This window comes from Hermetia illucens, chromosome 3 (assembly GCF_905115235.1).
Source record: "Hermetia illucens chromosome 3, iHerIll2.2.curated.20191125, whole genome shotgun sequence".
Classification (NCBI taxonomy): domain Eukaryota; kingdom Metazoa; phylum Arthropoda; class Insecta; order Diptera; family Stratiomyidae; genus Hermetia; species Hermetia illucens.
This window is the reverse complement of record NC_051851.1, coordinates 20754073-20778253: the sequence shown is the minus strand read 5'-3', so window position 1 is coordinate 20778253 and position 24181 is coordinate 20754073. Positions and strand designations below refer to the sequence as shown.

General features: G+C 43.2%; 1 protein-coding gene across 1 annotated transcript in view; it reads left to right on the top strand.

The window, feature by feature from the left end:
• LOC119651866 (dopamine receptor 2) overlaps positions 1–14596 on the top strand; it is a 39565-nt gene extending 24969 nt beyond the window's left edge. The window contains 1 exon segment of the mRNA XM_038055674.1: positions 13753–14596. Coding sequence (XP_037911602.1) covers positions 13753–14313 — 561 coding nt within the window. The 3' untranslated portion in view covers positions 14314–14596.
• The last annotated feature ends 9585 nt before the right edge of the window (positions 14597–24181 follow it).

Below are 24181 nucleotides of genomic sequence, written 5' to 3'. Positions count from 1 at the left end.
TACCTAGCATATTTGTCCATCTTACGAACTTGAAGGCATTTTTGATATCAAGCGTTAAGGGGAGCACTTCCCGTCAGGACCGGCGGATGTATGCCTCAGTTCGATAAACCGCATTAATAACTTGCATAACATCGTTCACATTGGATATCCCAGCTATAAAACCTAACTTCCTTGAGGATAACTCTACTTCTGATAAGATTTTCAAGCACGTTCCCGCGAAGCATACAAAACGGTCGGTATACCAACGGCAGTTTGAATGTCTCCTTTCCCTTTGTTAATAAGCGCGAGCTTTGCCGCTATCCATCCGTGACAAGGAAATATGCCTCCAGGACCTTGTACCGTCTTCATAGTGAGGGCTGCCTCTTCCAGTTCTTTCATGGTGAAAACTGTTCGAATCCTTCCCTGCTGTTACCATCAACCTGTATGCTACGTCTTGGAATTAACGCTCGTACAATGCGGTCCATCTGACTTGAATTAAAATTCAGGGTTTTCGCAAAGCCCCGACTTTCCAATTGGCAATTTTATAACTAAGTCCCCACCTATTGATCTTGTCGACTAGGTTCTGCCAGCAACGGACTTTGCTTCGCAACCCGTTGTTATCAGGATCATCACCGAATTTACGACAGTTTCAACTGAAATGCTACTATCCCCTGAAAAACCTTGCCACGTAACTCTACCTATTCTAAGGGTCAACTACTTCGAACGCGATATATTGGTGGTCACTTACCAAGAAGTCCTTCAGAACTCGTTACATGTGCACAGAAAGCGAAGCAACTCCGTCGGAAGGGTTACGCCAGAGATGCGTCCTTCATAGTCTGGGTGCCGAACGTTGACGTGGATCCGATTTTTAAAACTACAAGTCGCATTTTCGGCACCATATCCAAGATCCGTTCCACTCTGCAGACTGGGTGAGGCATGCCATATTTAAGTGTTCCAACATTGAAAGCTCATCAGGAAATTCGCAGAAGTGGTGAAGCGTATGCGGTTCGCAACGTTCCGCAAGAGGAACGTCAGCAAAGGCATCAAAACGGGCTGATGGAACTGGAGGAACTATTGGACCGCATGTATAGGACGTGGAGAACAGCGGAAGACGATTGGAGAGCAGAAACAGCCGCACTCCCCGTTGAGAACGCTGCTTACGTCAAATGGACCGCAAATAGCCCACTGAGAACTGACTCTGACTCCGCCGCCAGAGACACATCTGTCCAAAGACAAGGAGGCTGCCAACCAAAAACCAGGAGCAGAAAAGACGAGGAAATGAGGTTGTCTAACAGCTGACACCCTCATAAATTCAGTGATGAACCCGATAACGGTGAGGTTGCTATGCCGCGGAGATCCACAACCAGCCTTCTATGTACTGGTGGACGCAGAAATTGCCAACCTACGGACGGAGTGTCATGAACAACGAGGAGGCATGCAACATACGGACACAGTATAGACCAGCAAAAAGGAGACTCCGCAGTGCTTTAAATAATAGCAAAAATCGCGGCTGGCAAAACCCTGTTAACGAGGTGAATGAGGACCCATGGGGAGTTGGCTATAACCTTATCACCCGGAAAATCGGGGCTCTGCGGAGACCCTGCATACTTAGTACCGACTAGATGGACCGCATTTTACGGGCATTATTCCCCAGACACCCTGTACGGGTTAATGTAAATAACGCAGAAAGATCGAGGATTGCCTCCTTTTCGCAATGAGAGAGCTCAAAGAAGCGGTGCTCACTATGAAAAACAAGAAGGCGCCAAGCCCTGATGGCACCCCGGCCGAAGTTTACAAACTGGTATTCCGCCAACCGCCAGGATTGCTGTTTGAAGCGTTCAACGCTTGCTTGAAGGAGGGCACTTTTCCTTGTCGCTTGAAAGTGACCAGAATCGCGTTGATCAGCAAGGGTAAAGGAGACTCACAGCTCCCGTCTGCATACCGACCGCTGTGTATGCTTTACACGGCCGAGAAAGTGCTCAAGAAGCTCATCAGGAGTAGACTCACTGAAGCGATCCGCGTTGCCGGGGACTTATCCCCAAGGCAGTTCGGGTTGAGAACAGGGAGATCCACAATGGATGCTATTATGGAGGTCTTAGATGCGGTTCATCGAGCCGAGGCGCACAGCCGTCAATCTCGACGGATAGTGCCCATCATAACGCTTGATGTCAGAAATGCCTTCAATTCCGTAATATGAAATGATGATATGCTAGGCACACTAGAAAACTCATTTCACGTGCCAAGCTATCTCTTGTGGATATTGAAGGATTATCTGAAATATCGCTATCCCTGCTATATGAGATGCTAGAGGACCAAAGGAGGATGGAAATCACGTCGGGAGTAGCATAGGGATCCATCCTAGAGCCGGACCTCTGGAGAGCTTCTTATAATAGTCTGCTGAGACTCAATATGCCCGAAGAGTCGCGCCTGGTTATGCAGACGACATTGCGGTACTTGTTGCCGGACGCACTGTTGAACAGGCGCAAAGCAGGCTTTGCATATTGATGCGACAGGTAAGCGGATGGGTAACTGCTCACGGTTTCAGCCTGGAAAAAACCGAAGTAGTCATCTTGATCAGAAGGAGAATCTCGACCCTGCGTCCCATATCGATCAGCGAGTTATCTATAGAGTCAAAACCAGCGGTTGAATACCATGGCTTAAAGTTCGACTCGAAGATGAGCTTCTTCGAGCAAATCAAAGCAGCAGTGGAAAGGCTTGCAACTGGAGTCTCGACCTTGAGTTGGCTAATGGCGTATATCGGGGGCCCTATATCTACTAGGAGACGTCTCCTTATGGGAGCAACGAAGTCGGTTCTCCTCTATGCCGCGGAGGTATAGCCTGATACCCTTAACAAGGAGGTGCTTCGTAAACCTTTTGTTCAAGTGCAGAGACGTGGAGCTTGCGAGTGACGTCTGCTTATCGCAGGGCGAGAACTTAAGAGAGGTGGTTGCCCGTGAAGAACGTCAACGCATCCTTACCGAGTGGCAACTTTCTTGGCAAAATGAGCCAAGGGGCAGATGGGCTGCGCGGCTCATCGACAAATTAGACCGAACCGAATGCACGGTGACATTGATTACTTCCTTACCCAACTTCTAAGTGGGCATGAAGGTTTCCAGTCTTACCTGCACAGGACCGGGAAGGCGCGATCTCCTGATTGTATGTTCTGCAATGGAGTGGCGGACGACGCTGAACACACCTTTTTCTCTTGCGATAGGTGGGACGGTTTTCGTCAGCAGCTTTATGTAGACACAAAGGAGTTCTCACCAGACAACATTGTCAGAGAAATGCTGAAGAGCGCTGGCAGCTGGAATCGTATTGCGCATAATGTTCAAGCTCTTTTTATTGCCTAGAATATTAAACTCGACCACCGGAGGGATCGGATGGTAAGGGGTTCCCTTAACTGACAACTCACTTCCTCCCCTCCCCTCCCGTTGGTGAAAGGAATTTTCTGACTTGAAGGCTCCCAAAGCCGGCAGAGCGGGAGGGGTAGCCCGAAGTAATGTGTTTCAAACTAGTTCTCTGATGACAGGGAAGTGTTTAGTTGGTAGTCCGACAGCATGATATTGCAGGAGTCCACACTCGGTGCATAAACAAATGAAGTCACTTCATGTATAATAGTAAGGGGGCTACGGCTGGCACCCCCCATTTTCATAGTTTCTGTTTGTGAATCAATATCAGGTCAGGTTGCTATCACCGCTGGCTTACTTATGACTTACTAACTTGGAGATCATAATTTGCCTTGAACACGGACCAGGATTGCTTCGAATCAGTGGGTTTACCATGTGCGTTGCAAGCATTTGGTTTGGAGTCTTCCACAGAAACAAAATATCACTAAATATCAATCAGGACGTGCCATGGTCATTTCATTAGAAACAAATCTTTAATAAAACCCATAAAAATATTTCATAAATTTCCTGAAGCCATAAAACTATCCAAACCTATCAAATTCAATTTTCCAAATTTCCATACCATCATTTCCCAAGGCAAGCATTTTCCGGCACTAACATAACATTACGTCTGCACCTCCATACTCGTGTACCCACTATTCCTTCATTTATTATACACATACCACCTGCCACTTTACATCAACCAAGATTTATCCTGGAAAAAGTGATTTTTCCGATCCTTTGCCAACACTATTGCAAAAACGTTCACGACTATGATGTTTCACTTTACCGCACCAATGCCACGGCTCGGCTAGCCTTACCTCCACCTTTCACCTGCATTGTATCCTTTTGCCAGCATGTTGTTTCTGCATGGCTAGCCGACAGCTTCGAAACTTGCTTTTTGCATCCACAGGCTGCACTTGGGCTCAATGTTGGTACCTAAATATGGAAGGCTACTGCTGGACGTGTATGTGTAACTTTAAGCTTTAATCCTACCTGAAAAGGATATTGAATTTTTTTTCAGCGGAACTTGCTCGTACTAGTTTCATTGAAGTGGTTTGGCTTCGGAATTCTGGGAGATGTTTTCTGGTAATGGAGAGCTTACGTTAACATCTAGAACAAACGTAGCATGTCTGCAACAGTACAATGCATGGTCCGAAGCAATTGGAGCTTGCACTTCTCATTATGCAGCCCTGCTTGAATGACGCTCCATTTCTTGTTAATTATATTATCGCTTGCAAATCAGCCTTCATGGTAGCCTGAAAATCGCAGTTTTTAAACATCAATCCTGACATTAATATGCGATAAATATGGAAATTAATTCGCGGTACAGTTACAAATCGTCAATTAATAAAATTCGATTACCTTCATATAGCACGTCCTCGGAAGGGATGCAGGATAATGGAACATTATGAAATTTATTCTCTCTTCATTATTTGCATATACGGACATACTTTTTCATGCGAACCGTGACGCACGGGAAGTGGCCTTGGGGGAGTTCCTTCCCACGATGGGATTGTGGATGCTGTGCCATTTAACATTTCCCTTATTTTCTTTTTTTTTTCCATGAATGGAAATTAATGGCCACATTTAATTTTATCGCCGGAAGTAAATTTCTGGCCTCACACCAGGGTTGGAGTGACAAGCCATATCTTCATTACATGGAAAGCCAAGTGGTAGGGGTTGGAAGGTGGCTCCTTGCTGTTAATTTCTAACCATGAAATTCTCTTTGGTATTTATGAAGCTACTTCAGTAAAATAAAAATATTTGCTTAGTCATCTAAAATTTCCTAGAATAATTGAATCGCAATGATATCTTTGCATGTTTTCAAGTTTGCCAAGAAATATTCTGTTTGTATGAACCAAAACTTGGACTCCTCCATTTCAAGCCCCATAAACTGGACCCCATTCCATCCTAGGGTGAGTATTCCACCCAACTCAGCGTATGATGGCAATTATAATGAAAAGAGCCAAACATAAAAAGAAAACTCGATGGAAATATAGTACTAAGCGGCCAAATATACATTTTTATATGTGAACCCTAGGATCGGAGGTCCAGTTGTTTTATTACGCGCTATAAACGTTTTTATTAAGCATACAAAAAAAAATGGCGGGGACAGTGGCAACAGTCCCCCCACAGCTCAATGAAAACATGCAAAGGGTGTCACCGCAATTTTCGCGTAATTAATTTACTGTGAACAAGGGCAGTGTTTTTATTATTTCGTAGGCATCTGAAAGATACTCGCATTAAATGAACGCTCATTGTTTTTTATAGACCGATTGGTGCGACTTTGATTGTTTATTGCTTCCGCAATATGTCTATAGTTTAGAGGGTTTTCCAAGGATTGTGTCCTTTTTTAATGGCCGTTGAGTTGTTGTAATCGCATTGGGAAACATTTCGACATATTTCAAAATAGGGTAGCAATTTAGCGTGAAGTCACTTGGCTTGACTTTTAGATACCAATGACATGCTTGAAGAATCCAGTCTGTAGAACGAAAGGATGCTGGAAGATTTGGTCTCGATCGGCATCATCGATGAGATGTATATGCTGATGTGGACTGAAGGAAATGGTAAAGGATAATTTTTGAAACTGTATTAGCTCCGTCTTCGTTGGCCCTCAGCTGTCCTGTACTACATGCGAATTCAAGGCGGTGTTCCTTTATTATCTTGAGACGTTTCAACGTAGTCCCATCTTCAATTTCCTGAATATAATGATTTTAAAGGCTGATCATCTGAACTTCCCTTCATAAATTTCTTCTAAAAAACCATCAATCTTGAAGCCATTCACAACCCAAACATTCATCCACTAATTGACAACCAACTGAAATGATCGTTGATCATTTCTTTTTGTGTAACCAACATTGCCATGCTATGCACCTGCCCATATTAACGTGCGATTACGTGCTTTTTACCCAAGCATTTCTCTCAAACAATAAAGAAAGTTTTATGTGAACGATGTTCTGAAATTGTGGATGCACACTGCACTTGCTGATATATAACCGTCGGCGGCCGTCGCTCTGATGAACCAAGTGGAGCATGCCAGGTCGACAAACTAGATGGGTGTCCATGAATTTCGGAACACGGTTTAATCGAGAGTGGCAAAAAAAGAAAAATTGCAAGCTGAGATTTTAATTCCTCTTCTCCGAATTGCAAATTTGAATGAGTGTCCTGGAAAGTGGAAGAAAATCTGAAAAACAACGTCGAATTTTGCAAATCTTGTAGGAAAGTGTGGGTGATGAACAATTTGAATATTCGTCAAATCGTGAGTACTTTCAATTCGCATGTGTGTACCTAAGCACCGTTGTCAAATTTGATTGAGGTTACTTTTCCCAGGCAGTCCATTGTTGCGTATTGCCCTGCAACATTAACGGGAGAGGTTGCCCTTGTCAGTATCTCCTAGAACTTCTGGAACGCTTTGCTCGCTCGTCCTGAAGCACTCAGATTTCCCATCTCCGTACATGAACAAGAATAAAAGAAAGACATTGAATCAATTCTGAAAAAGTTTTGTTTCAAACAACACCTGAATAACGTCAGTGTCTCTTATGCATAGTTCGGAAGCGTCTGGGGACCCCTATTATTAAAAATTTCCGAAATATAAAAGTCATAACTGCACGTCAATCATATTTGACAGTGTACCTGGGTTTTTCTTTTCTGTTTTGGTTCTCCTTTAAATCATTGAAACGTTTGTCTTACAGTTTTGACGAGGGGTGTCCAATCAATTTAGCCTTCAAAGCCACTTTATTTGAAAAATTTCAGGGATGAAAATGGTAAACTTTATCCTTAAGAAAATTGTTCAAGGGCCCGTCCGCCATACGTGATTTGGAGTTGTCCACCACTCAATTGCAGAACACACAATCTAGAGATCGAGTCCTAACAAATTTGTGCGGGAAGACTGAAAAAAGTTGGGTAAAGAAATAGTCAATCTCAGAATGTATTCGGTTCAGCCACGGATCTAAATTGCCGATGAGCCGCAAAAACTCTTCTGCCTCTTGAGTCGCGTTGCAATAAATTTGGCACCTTTGACGTTCTTCACTGGCAACCATCCTTCTCGGCTGTAGATGGCTTTACGTTCCTTATCAAGGAGGGCAACCGGGATCACTCCCGCGATCACCATCCCACTCAGTTGTGAAACAGTGTGATAAACAGACGCAGTTAGCCGCTTCAAGGCCGAAACTCTAGCTGCCGTCCTGCCTGCTGCTTTCTTGATTTGTTTAAAGAAGCTCATCTTCGAATCAAGGATTCAACCAAGATATTTAACCACTGGTCGGAATTCTCTTTTTTGTTATGATAACCACTTCGGTTTTTTTTCCGGAGCAAGGTTAGAACCATGAGCAGTTATCTCCGCCTAACCGTCGCATCAATATGTTAAGCCTGCTTTACGTCTGCTCGACAGTGCGCCTAGGATCCCCTTTCCTTTTGCTGATCAATACAACCTCGGCATTTTCCATCAAGAAGGAAAAATGCCTCATTTTGTTAAGCATGAAATCTGACAGAATAGCATCGAGTGCTGACACCTCCTTGTTTTTCATAGAGAAGATTGACTCTGCCGATTTTTCCGGTTACCTGTTTGTCCCCAATCACTACATCGACCATTAGCGAATTTTGCCTTTGCTTCTTGCGATACCGGGTCTCCCTTTAATTCATCTGTATTCTGTCATGGTGGTGCATGTCTCCTCCCGGCGACTTGAAGGTTGTGTCAAGCAGCGGAGTTTGCAATGCTCCTTTGGGAGCTAGGCAAATTCCCCCGTCGACCAATACATAGAAGGTTTACTACGTTTCGATGCCCTCCCGGGCATGAAAACTACGCAGGCTCTCATTAGCAATTTCGTAATTGAATTTATAATAGTATCAGTGCAGCGCTATCACTTCTAGGAGTGTCCTCCGATGAGGCCCCACCTGTTCCAAGAGCTTCGACACGTCTCCCGGGGTTCACCTTCCCGACGATCTATGCATAGTATCTGAGTGGCGCATGCCGAGAGATTGCGTCTACTATTTCGGTTGGTTGCTTGTCTCTGGAGTATCAAGCCTGCGTCGAAAGTCCAGCATCGTCTCATTCGGTGTTGGATGAACACTGGAAAACTTATGCCTAAGCACTTTACCATAATCATCCTCTTTGAGAAAGAACTCTAAGGTGGGTGTTGTATCGAACCCAGACGAAAGCGGTACCTAATATGACGGTATGCCATGAAGCTGGGTCCTTGTTTTCGTACTGTTCACTGATGAGCACTAAATTAGCTTTTATTTCTGCAGCGAACTGCACTAGCACCTCATGAGCGGTTGCACTCCTGTGCATATTGATCTGTAGGATGCGGGTTTTGTCAACCGCATCCTGCTCTGGAAACACCCCGAGTCTACGTTGCGCGCAACGCTCCTATCAAACGCGCCACGATCCCCACATAGAACGCAACTCTACTTTTCGTTAGGGTTCGTTTTATGACCTACCATGGCACATCTGCGGCTAGCTTCCCCGCCTATTGCTCGGAAACTTCCTTCACAGCGGGCTTTTGATCTCGAGCATACGCAAAGGTGATAGCAATCTGGACATTAATTACCTGTGGACATTCGGGCTTGATGACCTCTTTTACATACGTCGCGTTTTCCTGCGAGGCAGTCAAAATCTCGGATTTCCAGAGATCATGCGGTTTGTAGGCTAGAAACCAAAGCTTTCTCTCGCAGTACTCCCTTTACCGCTTCATAAAAAGGACCTTTATTTGTTGTCTTCAGACCTAATTCGACTAAGATTCCACCACCCTTCGTTTTCCGAATGGAAGGCACTTCTGCTCCGCTATCTTCAAGCTTGATTCTATAACGGATGTCTGGCTTCCACCTCACATTTTCTTTTGGTGCTCCACCATTTTGTGTCCGCCTTAATTTAGGCGGAGGTTTATCTGACGATGCGGCACGTATTGCCTCTTGTGTCTGTACGCCTTTTTCTTAAAACCGCTGGGCACTAGGTGAAGTCTCCTTCCTCCTTTCATTTGTTCGCCAGTTCACTCTGCAACGGGCTGTCTGCGATCCGTTTGATACTTACGGTGCTCTCAGTAGTGAGCCTTATTACTTATGCTTTTCGTGCGTCTCTCTTTGTCTCCATGCCCGCCTGTAGTACGGAACATCAACCAGAGGTTCCTTCAGCCCGCTTTTCACGCTTTGTTGACTTTCTCTGGAGGAATCTTGCAGATCTCATGCACTTCACAACTGCCGCGGATTTCTTGATAATCCTCTTTAGCTTTTACAAAAACAGATGAATACGCTCCGACTCGGCTTATATTCGAAGCTATCTGCTCCTTTTCAGTGGTTTCCATTGTAGCTCTTTCAGGAGAAACAGTAGCTTGAGGTATTTCAGTCCTTGTTGCGCTTTCGCTGGACGTTGCTGAGAGTCGCGATTTTCCTCTACATTCGTGGGGCCAAGAAGAAGTGAAGTAATTGACCTGCACTTCAAAGTTGTTAAAGTTGATTAAAAACTGGCGAGTGCTAGACGAAGTCTAACTCCCAGATCCGCGTTACTTAGAATTTAGTCTGAATATTGCAGGCATACAGTTTGTAATACAGAGACAGAATCCTAGGAAAACGGATTGGACTAAGCTCAATGAACTTCTTGGTGAGAAAGTGGAGCTCCCTAGGCAAGTAAGAACTTGTAATGACAAAAATTGATTTTGCGGTGGTCAGAAGACCATCCTGAGTGGTCAGAGATGATCAAGAGGGAAAGCTATCCCAAACACCTAAAAAGTTGGCGAAATTGACCCTGAGGGTCCGCCCGCAAATATTAAAGCTGCATCGAAGTTCTCTGTCCACACGTGCTGCTCTGCTAGCCAGGCTCGCGAATGGGGGGTCCTTTGAGCGTTTCGATTGAGCTTTAATATTAGCAGGTGGACCTTCACATAAATTTCGCCAACTTTTTAGGTTTTGATATAGCTCTCCCCTCTTGCTCGTCTCCGGCGTCTTCTAAATCGTGAAGACTCGTTAAACATTCGGAACTCACAGCGCGAATATAAGAGGGTCGTAAAATGTTCGAAACGAGACTTCTATAGAGCATACTGCAAGAAACTGGAAGGTGAAAGGCTGTGCAGAGTCGTTAATAAGGATGACTCGGCCAACTTGGAGTCTCTAAGAAAACCGGATGCTACTTTTACGAACTCCAGAGTTAAGTCTATACAGACTCTCTTGAATGTACACCACGCGGGAGAACACGTGGGAGGAAAAGAGTTTGCCTTTTCAGCCAACCTTTCAACACGGAGGTATTGCAGAGGGAATTGGGGCACCATCGGAGCGGTTGTTACCAATGAAAAGGCAAGAGCTGTATGCTATTATTTGAATACTTCAAACAACCTGGCATGAATCGCTTCTACCCGTCGATGCTAAAGAAGGGTGAAGAGCACTTAGAGCAACTTAACATATAAGAAATATTTTTCGGGGATGTATTGCTCTAGACTACGTGCCTTCCTCTTGGCAGAAGTTGGAGGCTTATGTATGAAGGCTGGGAAAGATGACTATTCAAATCCATAGAATTTCAAGCAAATCAGCTTAACGTCACTTTGGCTGAAATGCTTGGAGAGACTGGCTGAGCGCCACATTCGCGAGAAGGCGCTAAGGTGGCCCCACTAAATGAAAACCAACATGCCTACCAACGTGGAAAGCTCTGTGAGTCTGCTCTTCACTTTTTGGTTTCACAGATAGGGGACGGATTTCCGAAAGGCGTGTATTGGATAGTCGTGTTTGTGGACATTGAAGAGGCTTTTGACTGTGCGCCGCTCCTGTGGTAGCGCCAGAGAGCATAGTGTTGATGAATCTTTAATTTCGTGGATCTACGGTAAGCTGTGTACAGAAGTGAATGTTTATCGTTGCCTAACAATGGTAGCGACGAAAGGCCGTCCTCAAGGAGGGGTGCTATCGCCACTTCTGTGGCAAAATCTGCCAATATCCGCTCAAACTTGACATAACTGACATAGCTGTGCTAGGTGTGGGTCGAGATCTCAGAATGGTGTGTGCCATAAGCATGCATTTTCGGTAAATCCAAATAAAACGGCAATGGTACTATTTACAAAAACGAGGAAACTGAATGGGCTTTGCCTTGCAGAGATGAGGAGTACGACCCTTCAACTCCACGAGAAAATGAAATATCTGGGAGTTATTCTAGACAAGAAGCTTCTTTGGAACAAATCTTGAGAGGTAAAAATGAGACGAGCTTATGGGCTGCATAGGCGAATCTTTGCATCGGGATGGGGACTTCGGCCACAGGATATATGTTGCTATCGTTAGGCCGATGTTGGCTTATGCATCTTTAGTGTGGTGGGTTTTGGTGAAACAAAAGAGTTTTCGATGTTAACTAGCCACACGACAAAGAAGTGTCTGGGTGTTACCGGTACCATGAATACGAGATCCTGCGTAGCTCTCGATGCATTACTCGATTCGCAGTCCTTGGATTTGTTTATTGAGAGTTTATTCGGAATGCCTTCTGATTCTCGAATCTTCCTACATGTGTTTGGTAGAAGATATTAAGTCGTTTTGAAACGAAGAGAAACTTGGGACGAACCAGAAGAATGCGTGTCAGGATATACTGACGTTTTCTACACCGATGGTTCAAAAACACAACGGGGTTCTGGAGCAGGAGTCTACGTTTTGAATAAAAACGAGAAGTGGAACATTCCATTGGGACAATATGCAACGGTCTTTCAGGCTGAAGTGTACAGGTATACGATCGTAAGGGCGGCAAGCTGTGCCTGTGCGTTAGGCAGTCCTTTGATTACTTCAAAAATCATTCAGGCATGTAGAAATCGATTTAACTCTGTCTGTAGATTCAATACTCTTGGTACCCGGAATTTGGTGTAGAGGGAAATGAAATCGTGGATGCTTTAGCAAAAGAGAGTTGAATTTCCACCATATCCGGTTCGGGATCAGCAATTGGAAGGACACGCAGGAAGTTTTCGTGTTACTTAACGAAAGGATGCGGAGTATACAAATTCACCAAAATCTTTGAAGAAAGTAATATTGAATTCCTGGTAAAGACAACACTCAATCAGGAGCTAGGAAAGTCCTAAGTCAGGAAGTGCGAATGAGTTGTAAAGGATATAGTGGGACAACCAACGATTCTTTGGTATTCAAAGAAACTATTGGGAGGTTAACACCTACAAGAAGGTCAAGCAAGTCATCCCATTCATCTAGGTTTCAATTCTGAATTCCTGTATGGAATACGCATTCCATTTGGGCCTAAGTACGAACATTTCTCTACAAGAACTACGAATTACAAGTATAAAGGCAAATCGGACATACCCTTGAAGCCTCAGAGGAATAATCACCCACCCAAGTGAAGCCAAATCTTAATTCAGATTTGGCTGCCACAATATGATTGTGTAACTTCCGCTTTTTAGGTGAAAAAAGTCGTACAAGAATAGATAATAATGACTGGATCTAGGGATTCAATTGAACGAGGAAGTAAGTTGTAACCTTGTCGATTTGCAGCAGAAAGCGCCTGCATGAAGCATAATAAGATCGAAGGAATTCATTGTTAGCGTTCTCCATAAATCAAGTTTTTATCCACCACAAAAAAATCCGAAACTTGGGGTCCTTTCCAGCAAACACATCCTGTGTGCATTTCGCTCCAACTACTTTGCCTAGACCTTGAGCGAAATGGTTACTCGTTTGTTGGAATTTCTGTCTGCATTTCCCCTTGGATAAATTCCAACTCCCACCCTCCTAGTAGGCGAGTTGCATTGAGGATTCACCTAAATTATCCTAAGTGAAAGTTATAGAGCTGACCACAAGCAGACACTGAAACAAGGGAGCGTCATCCATACCGACCAATGTATGCAGGCAACAAGGGCAAAAGTTATTTGTTGTGGCTCCGATTTATGGCTTCAATGCAAATTGCTTCAATGAAAATATTGATCTGCATTGTCGGGAATGAGGGTGGAATGGGAGCTGACATTGGTTTGTCCTTAGTAACAGACGCTCTATCAGCAGGAATTTCGGCGTAGTACTGATTGCATTTGTTATCCTTTTTCTCTGAAAATATATAAAATTGATGCAGTCATTTCTAGGAATGGTGGAGAATCGTGACACTAAGAGGATTTCAAACTAAATTCTTACTTTCGACCTCATTCATGATTACGTTTGTATCATTCACGCTTTTACGACTTCAACGAAGCACGAAAAACTCCATTTCGTTTTATTCAAAGAGTTAAAAATAAATTCCAGGCAATTCATTCATGCTTGCGAGCCTCATTTGCTTTTATTAACGCACGGACAAACAGGACATTGGAAGAAGGAATATATCCCGCGTTCCGTTGTAACATAAAATTTTATGCATGCTTCCAACACATTCTCTCAGCTTTGGCACTTACCCCTTGCAGCCCCCAATTGCAATTAACATTCCATTATTTTTTTATTACAGTGCCACGTTGCAGCCATGGTGGCGACGTCGACATCAGTCAGCTACTCGTCAGTTAACCAGTTCGATAGCAACCGGTCGATTATGTGACGACAGCTTAGCAGTTGCAGCTCCTGTAGCGGGAGCAGCAGCTGCGGCAGAAACGGTAGCCAAAGGGAGCGTGGGAATAGTTGTACCCGATGCCAGAGCTTCCATCGACATCACTTTCGAAGGGGTCGACGTCGAAACAGCCAACTGAAAATGTCCACACTACAGTCACCACCGTCATCGATAGCACAACCAACCATCGTTACAACAACGGGTAGTAGCCATCAATCGGCCGGAAAACATTGCACCTTTGCAACCACCACCACCACTATCCCGAACGTATCAGACCATCATAGCAGTCTGCTTCCACCACAGACTCTCCTGCGTACCGGCGGAATGCGTAAAAAATCGACAATTAGAGGGGAGCGGACATCCCTGGACGATCTCACGCAACATAAACCACTTCAAAAGTGCCCGAGCGCACAGAGCCAAAGTTCCAATAGCAGCAATTCATCCACCATTAGGATAATTGACTAGACAATTCGGGAAGAACTGGAGGCATCAATAACGCAGCAACAGCAGGAACCAACCTCGTCTACGTACTAATGAATTTCTTCTGGACAATAAACCTTGTTTGAGTGGTAAATAGTCAGGCAAAACATTCAATGTTTTAATAGTTTCGATCCTTTGAATGGTCTCCCGGTATTTGGCGAATTACTAATTGTTATTGTTTAAGTTAAATAGGAAGTATGCACGCATCTCAATTACGAAGGTCCTTAGAGAAGAATTACGGTTATTAGTGCTAGGAAAAAGAGTGAAATATAAAGCAAGGGGACATGAGTTTGTGAAGACCAGAATTTTGAAGGAGGGGGGGGGCTAATTTCAGACTAAAAGTTGTCCTGAAACACCACCACTTTAGGGACGAAAAACAAATCAATCTTCTAGTGGAACGTTGTCGACCGCATCCTTTCATTACTCTCAAGCTTTTTCTGATGAGCCTTTTCTCTTTGGCTGACTTCCTGTACTTCCACTGGGTTCATGTGCAAATCTACCTGCCCAGGACTAGAGCTTTTAGGGTAGGTAGGTATCAGTGGCTGCCCCGAGGAGCAAATAGACTGTGACTGATGTTATTAGAATAGAGAGGCAGAGTCCAGCCGGCTCGGATCTTCAGAGCCAGCCCGTAGCATTCAAGAAGGAAGGCAGCTCTCCCACCCTGCAGCTGGAAATCTCTCTGAGGTTCCCAAAGAATGGTTCACCCAGTATACCCAACCTGACTCTAGCTCGAGCTGGGCAATCGCAGAGGAAGTGCCTGAGGGCGCCCCTTTCCCTGTAGCTTCGGCAGTGCGAATTGTAGAGTATGCCGAGCCTGGCGGCATGGTCCCTTATGGGCCAGTGTCTCGTGCAGATCTCCGTAATCCTGAGTGCTTTTGCACCCGTTTGGCGCAGGAGCTATGTTACAAGAGGGTCAAAGCCTCCTTGACTTCTTAAAAGGTAGATTGGGTTTCAACTGACAGGCGACGAATATCTCCTTAAATCGACCATATCGCAATCAGTAGTAGATTTGTACATTAACTTCTGAATGTGCATATGGAAAAAGTTACCTACATCGGCCATCATTCGATGGTCGCTTACTTTCGTTTGGGTCTGTACAGACAGACCTGCTCGCCAGGAGTCTCCAAATTCAACAAGGGTTGTTTCCGCGATCCTGCTCAGCTGTGAAAACGCTATCCAATTTAGTTTGATACGCGCATCTACTTCTCTCTAAGCGTCTAAACATCCAAAAAAGTTTCATCCCCTGTGGATGATGTAGCAACTTAACATAGGGATATGGACTTCTTCTCTAAACCGAAATGAAATTATCCATGGAGTGAATCCGTTCAAATTGAGTAAAGCCACCTGCCTTGAAGGTTTTCTTGAGGAAATTTAACAAACAGCTCCCGCAGTCTCTGAAAAGTTGTTATCTCCTTCATTCGTTAACCTTGGCAATCTGAAATATTTCCCAATGAGTAGAAGAAAGGGTGGTCCTTAAGATTCCGGAGCAGGGTATCCGTCTTGGGTTCGGCAACTGAAGGGGTGTTCGCACGCTTTGTACTGCCGTGGAGATATTAGTTAAAATCATCCTGGAATGCATTATGAAACCTTTCGAAAGCTTGATCGACAAAGGGTGGGCGCTCTGGATCATTTTGTATCGATCACATTAACAGCCTTGGTATTATTGTGGGCAGTATGTGGAGTTTAAATAACGCTTTACTTTATAGATTTCGACATTGTGAAAAGGTTAGTAAACCTTTCCCTAATTACCAAAAACAAGTCGGGGAATCGGAAGCTAGACGCTTTAGGTATGAAAGGTCTTGTATATTTCTTTTTTTTTCATTTGAGTGTGGATTTGTCCCATTAGTACGTGGCACGTAAGATATGCATATATTATGTGAGAATATCCACATTCAGTATTGCATTTGCAAAGAAGCGACAACTCAGACCCATTAAAACTTAGTGTTAGAATTCCTCACAAATAAATACCTACGGGTACAGGCAATTGGACGTGAGTCTTGGCCTGCGTAAAACGTTTTCGTGGCCGTTCATCCCAGCGGATATCGTCTTCCCCATTTTAGGTGCAGACTTCTTGTGCCACTATGGGTTGCTAGTGGATCTGCAGAACAGGTCACTTATAGACCCCACAACCAACCTCATTGCGTCAGGAAGAATCTCCACCCACCCAAGTAGCCGCCTTTCTGTACTTTTAGAGAACATTACCAACGCTGCTGTTCGGGCATTCCTCCAAACGTTCAGCCAGGTTACCACCGAATTTACTCTCTCGAAACCAGTGCAGTACGATGTTCTGCACCACAACAACACCACTGGTTCCCTTATCTTCTCGAACGTGCGTCCCCTACCACCCCAGAAGTTGGCTATAGCACGGAAGGAATTCGAACTAAGTTAGCAGGGTATCTGCCGACCTTCAGACAGTTGTTGGTCATCCCTACTTCTTATGATCCCTAAACCAAATGGCGAATGGCGCCCCTGCGGGGACTACCGAAGGCTAAACGCCCAAATCATTCCAGACCGGTACCCCATACCACTCATCCACGACTTTGCCGACCATCTCGTAAACTGCCGCATCTTTTCGAGCTTGGACTTAGCCAAGGCCTATCACCAAATCCCTGTAGCTCTCGACCAAAGACGACAATATGCACACCCTCTGGACTCTTCGAGTTTACGCGGATGACTTTTGGGCTATGCAACGCGGGGAAACCTTTCAAAGGTTTATCCAGTCGGTCCTGCGAAATCTTGATTTCTGTTTCGTATACCTGGATCATGTTCTGGTTGCTTCTTCCTTAGAGTCTAAGCATTTGGCCCATATTGAGTGCATTTTCTAACGTCTCCTTTAGGCTGGACTAACAAGTGACATATTCTGCAGAGGTTGGCATTGAATTTCATTTTTGAATTCACTCCAGATTGTTCATTCAGGTTTCAACCTTAGATTTGTGAGTCTCCCTTAAGACATTATGGAAGCACAGAATACTAATGAAAACATGGACCAGCTTTATGGGTTTGACTAAATGGGTTATACCATGTGGATTCATTTTGAGTATATAATCGAATCTCAAATCGATGCATAAATATTCTGAGAGTACTTGATTTTCCGAAGCAGGTGTTTAACTAGCTTACCACCCATGTTCCACCAATCAGTTCTGGAACTGGTAGCACTCAGTAATCCATTACCCCTCTGGTTCTTGCAAAATCAACATTCGGTAATTTTCCTGCCATCGTTCTACTTCATTTTCTTTACATCCCAGGATTATTAACATCAAAGAATCGCTGGAATACGTTCAGAGGATACTTGACCCTGCCCCCCTTCTAAATAGGTCATTACATGTAGTATATTGGGTTGTGCTTCTCACGTTTCATTCTCCCCCGGTAGGGTAATTCTGTGTCTTCGCCAAAAATATTGTTTATAACAAGCGTTGAATCAATTATGATTGGGTTCATACTTCATTGGATTTCATAATACTTGGACTGATAATTACAAATAACAAGTGACTTTCGAATCTAGTTTACAACCAAAACGCCCTAAAGGATTCATCCACTTAAGGTATTCCTTTTTTACAGAACGTTAAAATGTGGTTAGCCATAAATCGGACTTCGGACTTAAACCAGAATAGGGACTACAATATTATTTTGGTCATTCTATGACCTAACCTGGTTGCGCCAAATTTATCCAATTTTGGGTAAAAGTACCAATACTATTTTGGAAGCCCCAACCAGGCTTTTGCAAATTTAGTTTTACCATTTTGGTCACAATACGTTTTGACAATAACGTAGTGGCCAACTTGATGTTGTATTGCAGCAAGGCGTTGCCAGCAAGGAAGTTAGGTCGATGCTGCTCCCGGAGTTTCTCAAAGTTCGTTAACCAGTATCTCATCATAAATGCGGCCTTGGCTGAGAATAGTTTGCCCTGTGGTAGTCCTGCTGTGATGGTGTACTGCTTAGATCCCTCATCCGTATCGTACCAAAGTGTCCTCTCCGAGAGGTAACTTTCGAGGAGCTTACTCAAATAACTAGGGACCCCCGTGCCGAATTGAACGCATTTTTGACGTTCAACATCACCACGGCACAGAATTTATTAGACGAAGTCGCGTCTCGTGCCAGCTTCAAAACAACGTTGAAAGGGTTTGTCGAAATCCAAATTGTCGCTCCGATAGCCTATCCTTATCAATGATAGGGAAAAGTCTGTTGTAGATGGCTCTTTCATACATTTTTCCTACTGTGTCGATGAGGCAAACCGGGCGGTATGATGATGGATGTCCTGATTGCATATTCGGCTTCATGAGCAAAAACTTTTTTTTTTGTTTTTGCCTCTTCCATCGATCGGGGAAAGCTCTGTGGTCTGTGGTCTTAACAGCGTGTTTAAGATGCGAACAGCATCCAGACCGGGAGCTTTTTTATCACCAATTTTCCGGGAAATATGCACAAGCTTCTATTCAGCTACCCAGGTATAGTGTAAACGTTCAATGTTTGCTTATGCCTTTTGCACTCCCCTTTTTCCGTGGTGTTCGCCTTCTCATTTTCTTTCGTAACCGCCCTATACGCCCTTTCTTCCATATTGGTTTCTTGGTCTGGCTGTCCTTCCCATAACCATTTTGTCTACATTTTTCTCCCACCTATTCGACCTACATATAAACATGAACCATGCAATCTGACAACTCCATCTGTCTGTCCGTTTGGCTATCTGTTTTTCAGCACACGCATTTTTTTCGGAAACCGTTAATACCAATTGACACATTTTGTGGAAAGGTGAGAACTGTGAACGCTCACGCACACAGTGACATCAAACTGCGACGAATTTAAGGGGGGACATATGTACATGCAAAAAGGGTATGTAATTTAGTTTTTTCATCGAATATAGCCACGTGGGGTCCGGTCTTAGTTGTGACCTTTGTTGGAAAGGTGGGGAGTGCGGTGGTCAAAAGTGATAATTTGTTCCACGGGCCCATTTTCAGAAACTACTGAAAAATTTGAAAAAATCAAGAAACATCCCTTAAATTCATCCTAGAATCATGAAATTTTGCATCATTATAGACAATAACACAGAGCATAATGTCAGCTTTTGTGGAACTTGCGCTATTATTAACAAAGTTATAATAGGTCAAAGTTGCCGTTTTTTGAAAATTCAAGACTTTGAATGCCAGTATCACGCGAAAGTGGATATTCTCACATAATATATGCATATATTACATGCTAGCTATTAATGGGATAAATGTTCACTCAAATGTTTTCATAAAAGAAATACACAAAACCTTTCATACTGAAGCATCCAGCCTCCGGTTTTCCGAGTTGTTTCTTCGCATCAGTGCGTTCCTCACGCTGTTTCATCCGTGGCTTGATTCGCAAGACGGCAATCAACGTCCGATCTTGAGGTGCACAAGTCTCATAGCGAACGGCTTTTCGGTCAGTGACGGTGGTAAAATGTCAGCGTCTTATGAGAAAATAGTTTATTTGTGTTTTTTTGTTTCGAGTTTCATCAGCCGCTCATCATATCGTTCGACTTCTTTAATGGCATCACGGAAAATCTCAGAGGTGGCAACGCGAACATCGTATTGAGTGTGTGAGCTACCACCGTAGATATAGATGTGGCTTTATCGAGGGTCTCTTACCCATTTCTCGACAGAGCCGGGGCCCATCCGAACATACTCCCATTTTATAGGCTACTCGGGGGAGAGGGTGCATTGAAAACATTCAATTCTAAATGTTTTTGAATATGTTCTGATTTTCGCTCCTTCGTTCAGTATCACGTCTATGAGAGTTTTATGCAGTTCCAAATTCCACACTGCATTTCCTCAGTGCCCTATGCACTGCGCGTTATGGAGGGCCAGCGAGAGGCTTAGGGTGGCTATTTTTAACATGAAAATATAATTATTGCAATGTGGAACAACAGGAAGAATGTTATGAAATTCAAGTAAAGATTTAATGGATGCTTTCAGGTTATCTTTTTGTTCTTCGTAGAAAAGATTCATTCGATTTCTAGATAGTGCAGTATCTTCTCTGAAAATGGGATATGAGTACGTGATCTGCTAAAGCCGCAATCTTATTGCGCAATGTGACCACATGCAAAACTTTTGGGAGGGGGGGGGGTCTATTATTATGAGTAAGCCACTTTGTGTGGTCCCATTTCAATAGAATTCGATGGTGCGTCCAAGCTATAAACACTATTCAGAACAGTTCTATTTCTCAAAAACTAAATGATGGCTTACATCCGCAAAGTGAATGCCACCTGCTAGTTGCAGCACTATTCCTTCTCTAGGGCTGTTCTTGAAAAACGGCAGAACGGAATCCTTTTATGGCAACCTCTCCTTCGTGCTGAGGCTGGGAGAAGCGCTGTTAGAATGTAATCAGTGACTCGTTTTTTTTGGGTTGGGAAGTGAAATGCATTTGCACACAAAGTTCCAGACCCCTATCTCAGGCAGATCACAGACTAAAACACCCCCTGTTGCGTCTAAGATACTGACCCGGAATCGTTTGACACCTTACCTCAGGCCAGGCCTATTCAGTGTAGGAGCAAAACGAAGGACGGATTGAACTGCACTCATCAGCAAAAGACGCCTATTGGATAAGGAAACTCTGGCATTGAACAACAGTCAGCTAAACGCAAACATTTTCCCTCCAGTCTTGTTTACGGTGTTGCGAATCTTCTCTAAGAAAATCATCTTCGTGTTTATCATGATGCTCGGAATATTTCAACGTCGACTTCGACCATTATCACCATTGTGTCACCAATCTGAATAGGGACGACTGCGGAAACTTTCGCGTTTGTCAAGACTTCATTTGGGGTTTTACCAAAGCTAGGGAGAATCCATGCTCAGTTGTCCTTCTGCTGACTCACCGTATCAACATTCCCAGTGTGCGCTGAGCTTGTTGAACCATGCATGCGGCAACCTTTACCGCAACATCAACCGCGTATCCGAACAGATGCGATTCATTAGGCATCTCGAATCGTAGCGGACTATCATATAAGGCATTTCAAAGGTCTCCACCAAGGATAGATCTCTAAGCCGTTCCCGAAGTGGTCTCGTAAAGCAAGGCGCGGTTCTTTAAATAGTTTCCGAGGCTTACGACTGCCACCATGAGAGATCAAGTAGGATTTATCATAGTGGAATAACTCCAACTATACTCTATCTCTCTCTCCCTGATCTCAGCATTTTATTTTTGTTTTACTGAGGTTAGCACAAAGTATTATACGTTGTCTCAAACGCTCCCGCTTTTCCTGGGCTTGAGACCATCATGGTGTGTAATAACATGGCGGAATTTTTTATTACTATTATTGAAATGAGCTTATTGTGACATAATGTCTCAAAAGATTTAAAAGTTTTTCTCCGACTTTAGATGAACCGTCAGAAGTCAAGACCGGCAGTTCTCTAAAACCATCTGAGGTGGAAGTAGGGCCAATAAGGATGCAATCTCCCTGGATCTTGCTATTCACGTGGGCAGTTGACTCATTTATATATTCCTGACCCATATTTTTTAGTGAAGCCCTTGACGTTTTATATCGGTTTAGGTTTGTTTTGCGTTTGTCGTTTAACAATTCTAATCTTTCGGTTGAGAATAGTCAATTTGGATATTCATATTACGCATCCTAAACTCCTAAATGCATTGTAAATGTCCCCAGAAAAATTTTCTACCTGATTAACTCTCTGCAATCGAACTTTCTCCATCCTTTAACGTAGATCGATAGTTGTGTGAAGAATTTTGTTGTAGTTTCTGTGACTGGTGGATTTGTCGAAGTAGTATCCCAGGATCTTCGTAGATTCATTGTTAATGTCAAGCAGTTGCTTTTGTTTGATTAACACGTCAATTTAGAAATTGTTATTTGAGTCTGTTTCCATTATAAATGTCTCTTTTGATTCTCTCCTCAACATTACAACTTCTTAACTTGACGCTTACTTTTTCATAATGCCCTGGGTTCCTCGTTAGCCTGGCACTTCAAGTAAAAGTTCCACCTTTTTTCTAAAATAGGTCAAAATTACTTGGCATACTCAGCTGTTTTTCGAACGTCGCTGCCACTTTTGAAATTGGCACAGCCTTCCTCGATTGTCTTATCAAAGTAGCTCTGGCCTTTCCCCATCGCTATAGTCCATTCACTAAAAGTTGAGGGGCAGGCAAATTAGGGCATCAGATGAAAGAGCAAGTTCTCGCGCTAACGAGAATTCACTCGCCAAGAGTGGTCTGAACATCGAAGTCTATGCTAAGCGACCAAAAAGCCGACCGAAACAGCCGTGGCTTGATACACTCGATGGGGATTTAAAAGCCTCATGATTGCAGCCAGATCAGACATTTGATAGAACTAAATGACGAAACCGATCACGACGAGCCGACCCCACTTATGAACGGGACAAAGGCTAAAGAAAATGAAGAAAGAAGAAGAATAAGGAGCAAGTTCTGTGGCTTATGAATCCCGCTTAACAGCTAAAAAATAACGGATTTCAAAAATATATGAAACAGCGATGAATCGTTGTTTGACCTCCTACTCAGCAACTTCCCGTCCAGCATTGCTCCTGAGCAGAAATACTCTATAATTTGGGGGTGGACAGTGGCATTCTACCTGGTGAACATGGAATGCTTAAGGTCGTGCTTTAGTTATTGCCCCACTTTCCGCCATACCATGATTTAGGCAAACTAGGCCTTCATCTGTTTTTGTCTATAACCTTTGATGATAGTATGTATAACATTTTGATTCTACATAAAATCGATTACACTGCAGAATTGGCATAATAGACAGTGGATAGGTCATCTCAAATATCTAGATTATATCTTAAGGTGAAATTTAATTGCTAGGGGGTGCAATTAATCCAACCGTTCCAGGAGTACTGACGAATGGATTGTTCTACGATTACATGGTGGGAAACAAGCAAAAATGAAGCTTGGTTTTGCGGTAAGCTCTGATAATAGTTAAAGCAAATAGCCAGGAACTGACAACGGTGGAGATGGAATTGGACAGTTACATTTTTCTTTTGAAAAACGATGAGATTCAGAAATGTTTCTACATTAGTAATTCGCCAAATATGTTTGTAATTTAATTACATCTTTATCCTTTTAATTTTTTTTTCCGTAAAAACATTCAAGGATAGCTCAATACATGCACAAAATTATGTCCCTATAAAATGTTTGAATGACGCAAAACCAATAAACCAAACTGGCAAAAGCTACAATAACTGAACTGAACAAATCCTTTTCTAGTCTTTCATAAATTTGTAAGTTCGAGCGTCAGAGGATATTGGAATGAAAAGAAAAATTCCGGGAAAATTAACATTTAAGACCTTAAGTATTGCATATGTCGTAACAGCATCAATTAATTTAACAGAAATTGATCCTTTACCGGTTCAATTGAAGGAGGAGATACAAACTTAGTAGTTTTTACAAGTGAAACTAGGGAATACGTTTTAAAGAGACAAAGCAGAGGATACTAGCGAATTATAACAATTGAATGAGGAGAGATGAGGAGTCCGTTGTATCTTTTTTCACCCTTCATTTTTATTAAACGGAAATAACATGAAATGAAATTTTTAATTATATGAAAGAAACTATTTTGTGATATTTAGGATGAGGTAAATAATAAAGAATCAACCTAGAGTAAATAATTCGCCAAAGAAACTAAGATAATATTATACAATCGAGTAAGTAACAGATTGTACAGATGGAAATTTAGTTGTTTTTAGTCTGTAAGTGGTTTGCACGTTTTGCAAGGAGATTGCATCGGGTGCGCTAAAGTAAGTATCTAAGTGTTATCTTCAGTTCCTATTACGATTTGTTATCCATTACCTGAAGCAAGATCCATTTATCGGTGTTAAAGATGGTTGTTACCAACTGAAAACCAGACCAGCTAGAGTATAAATAATGACAAACATTTTTC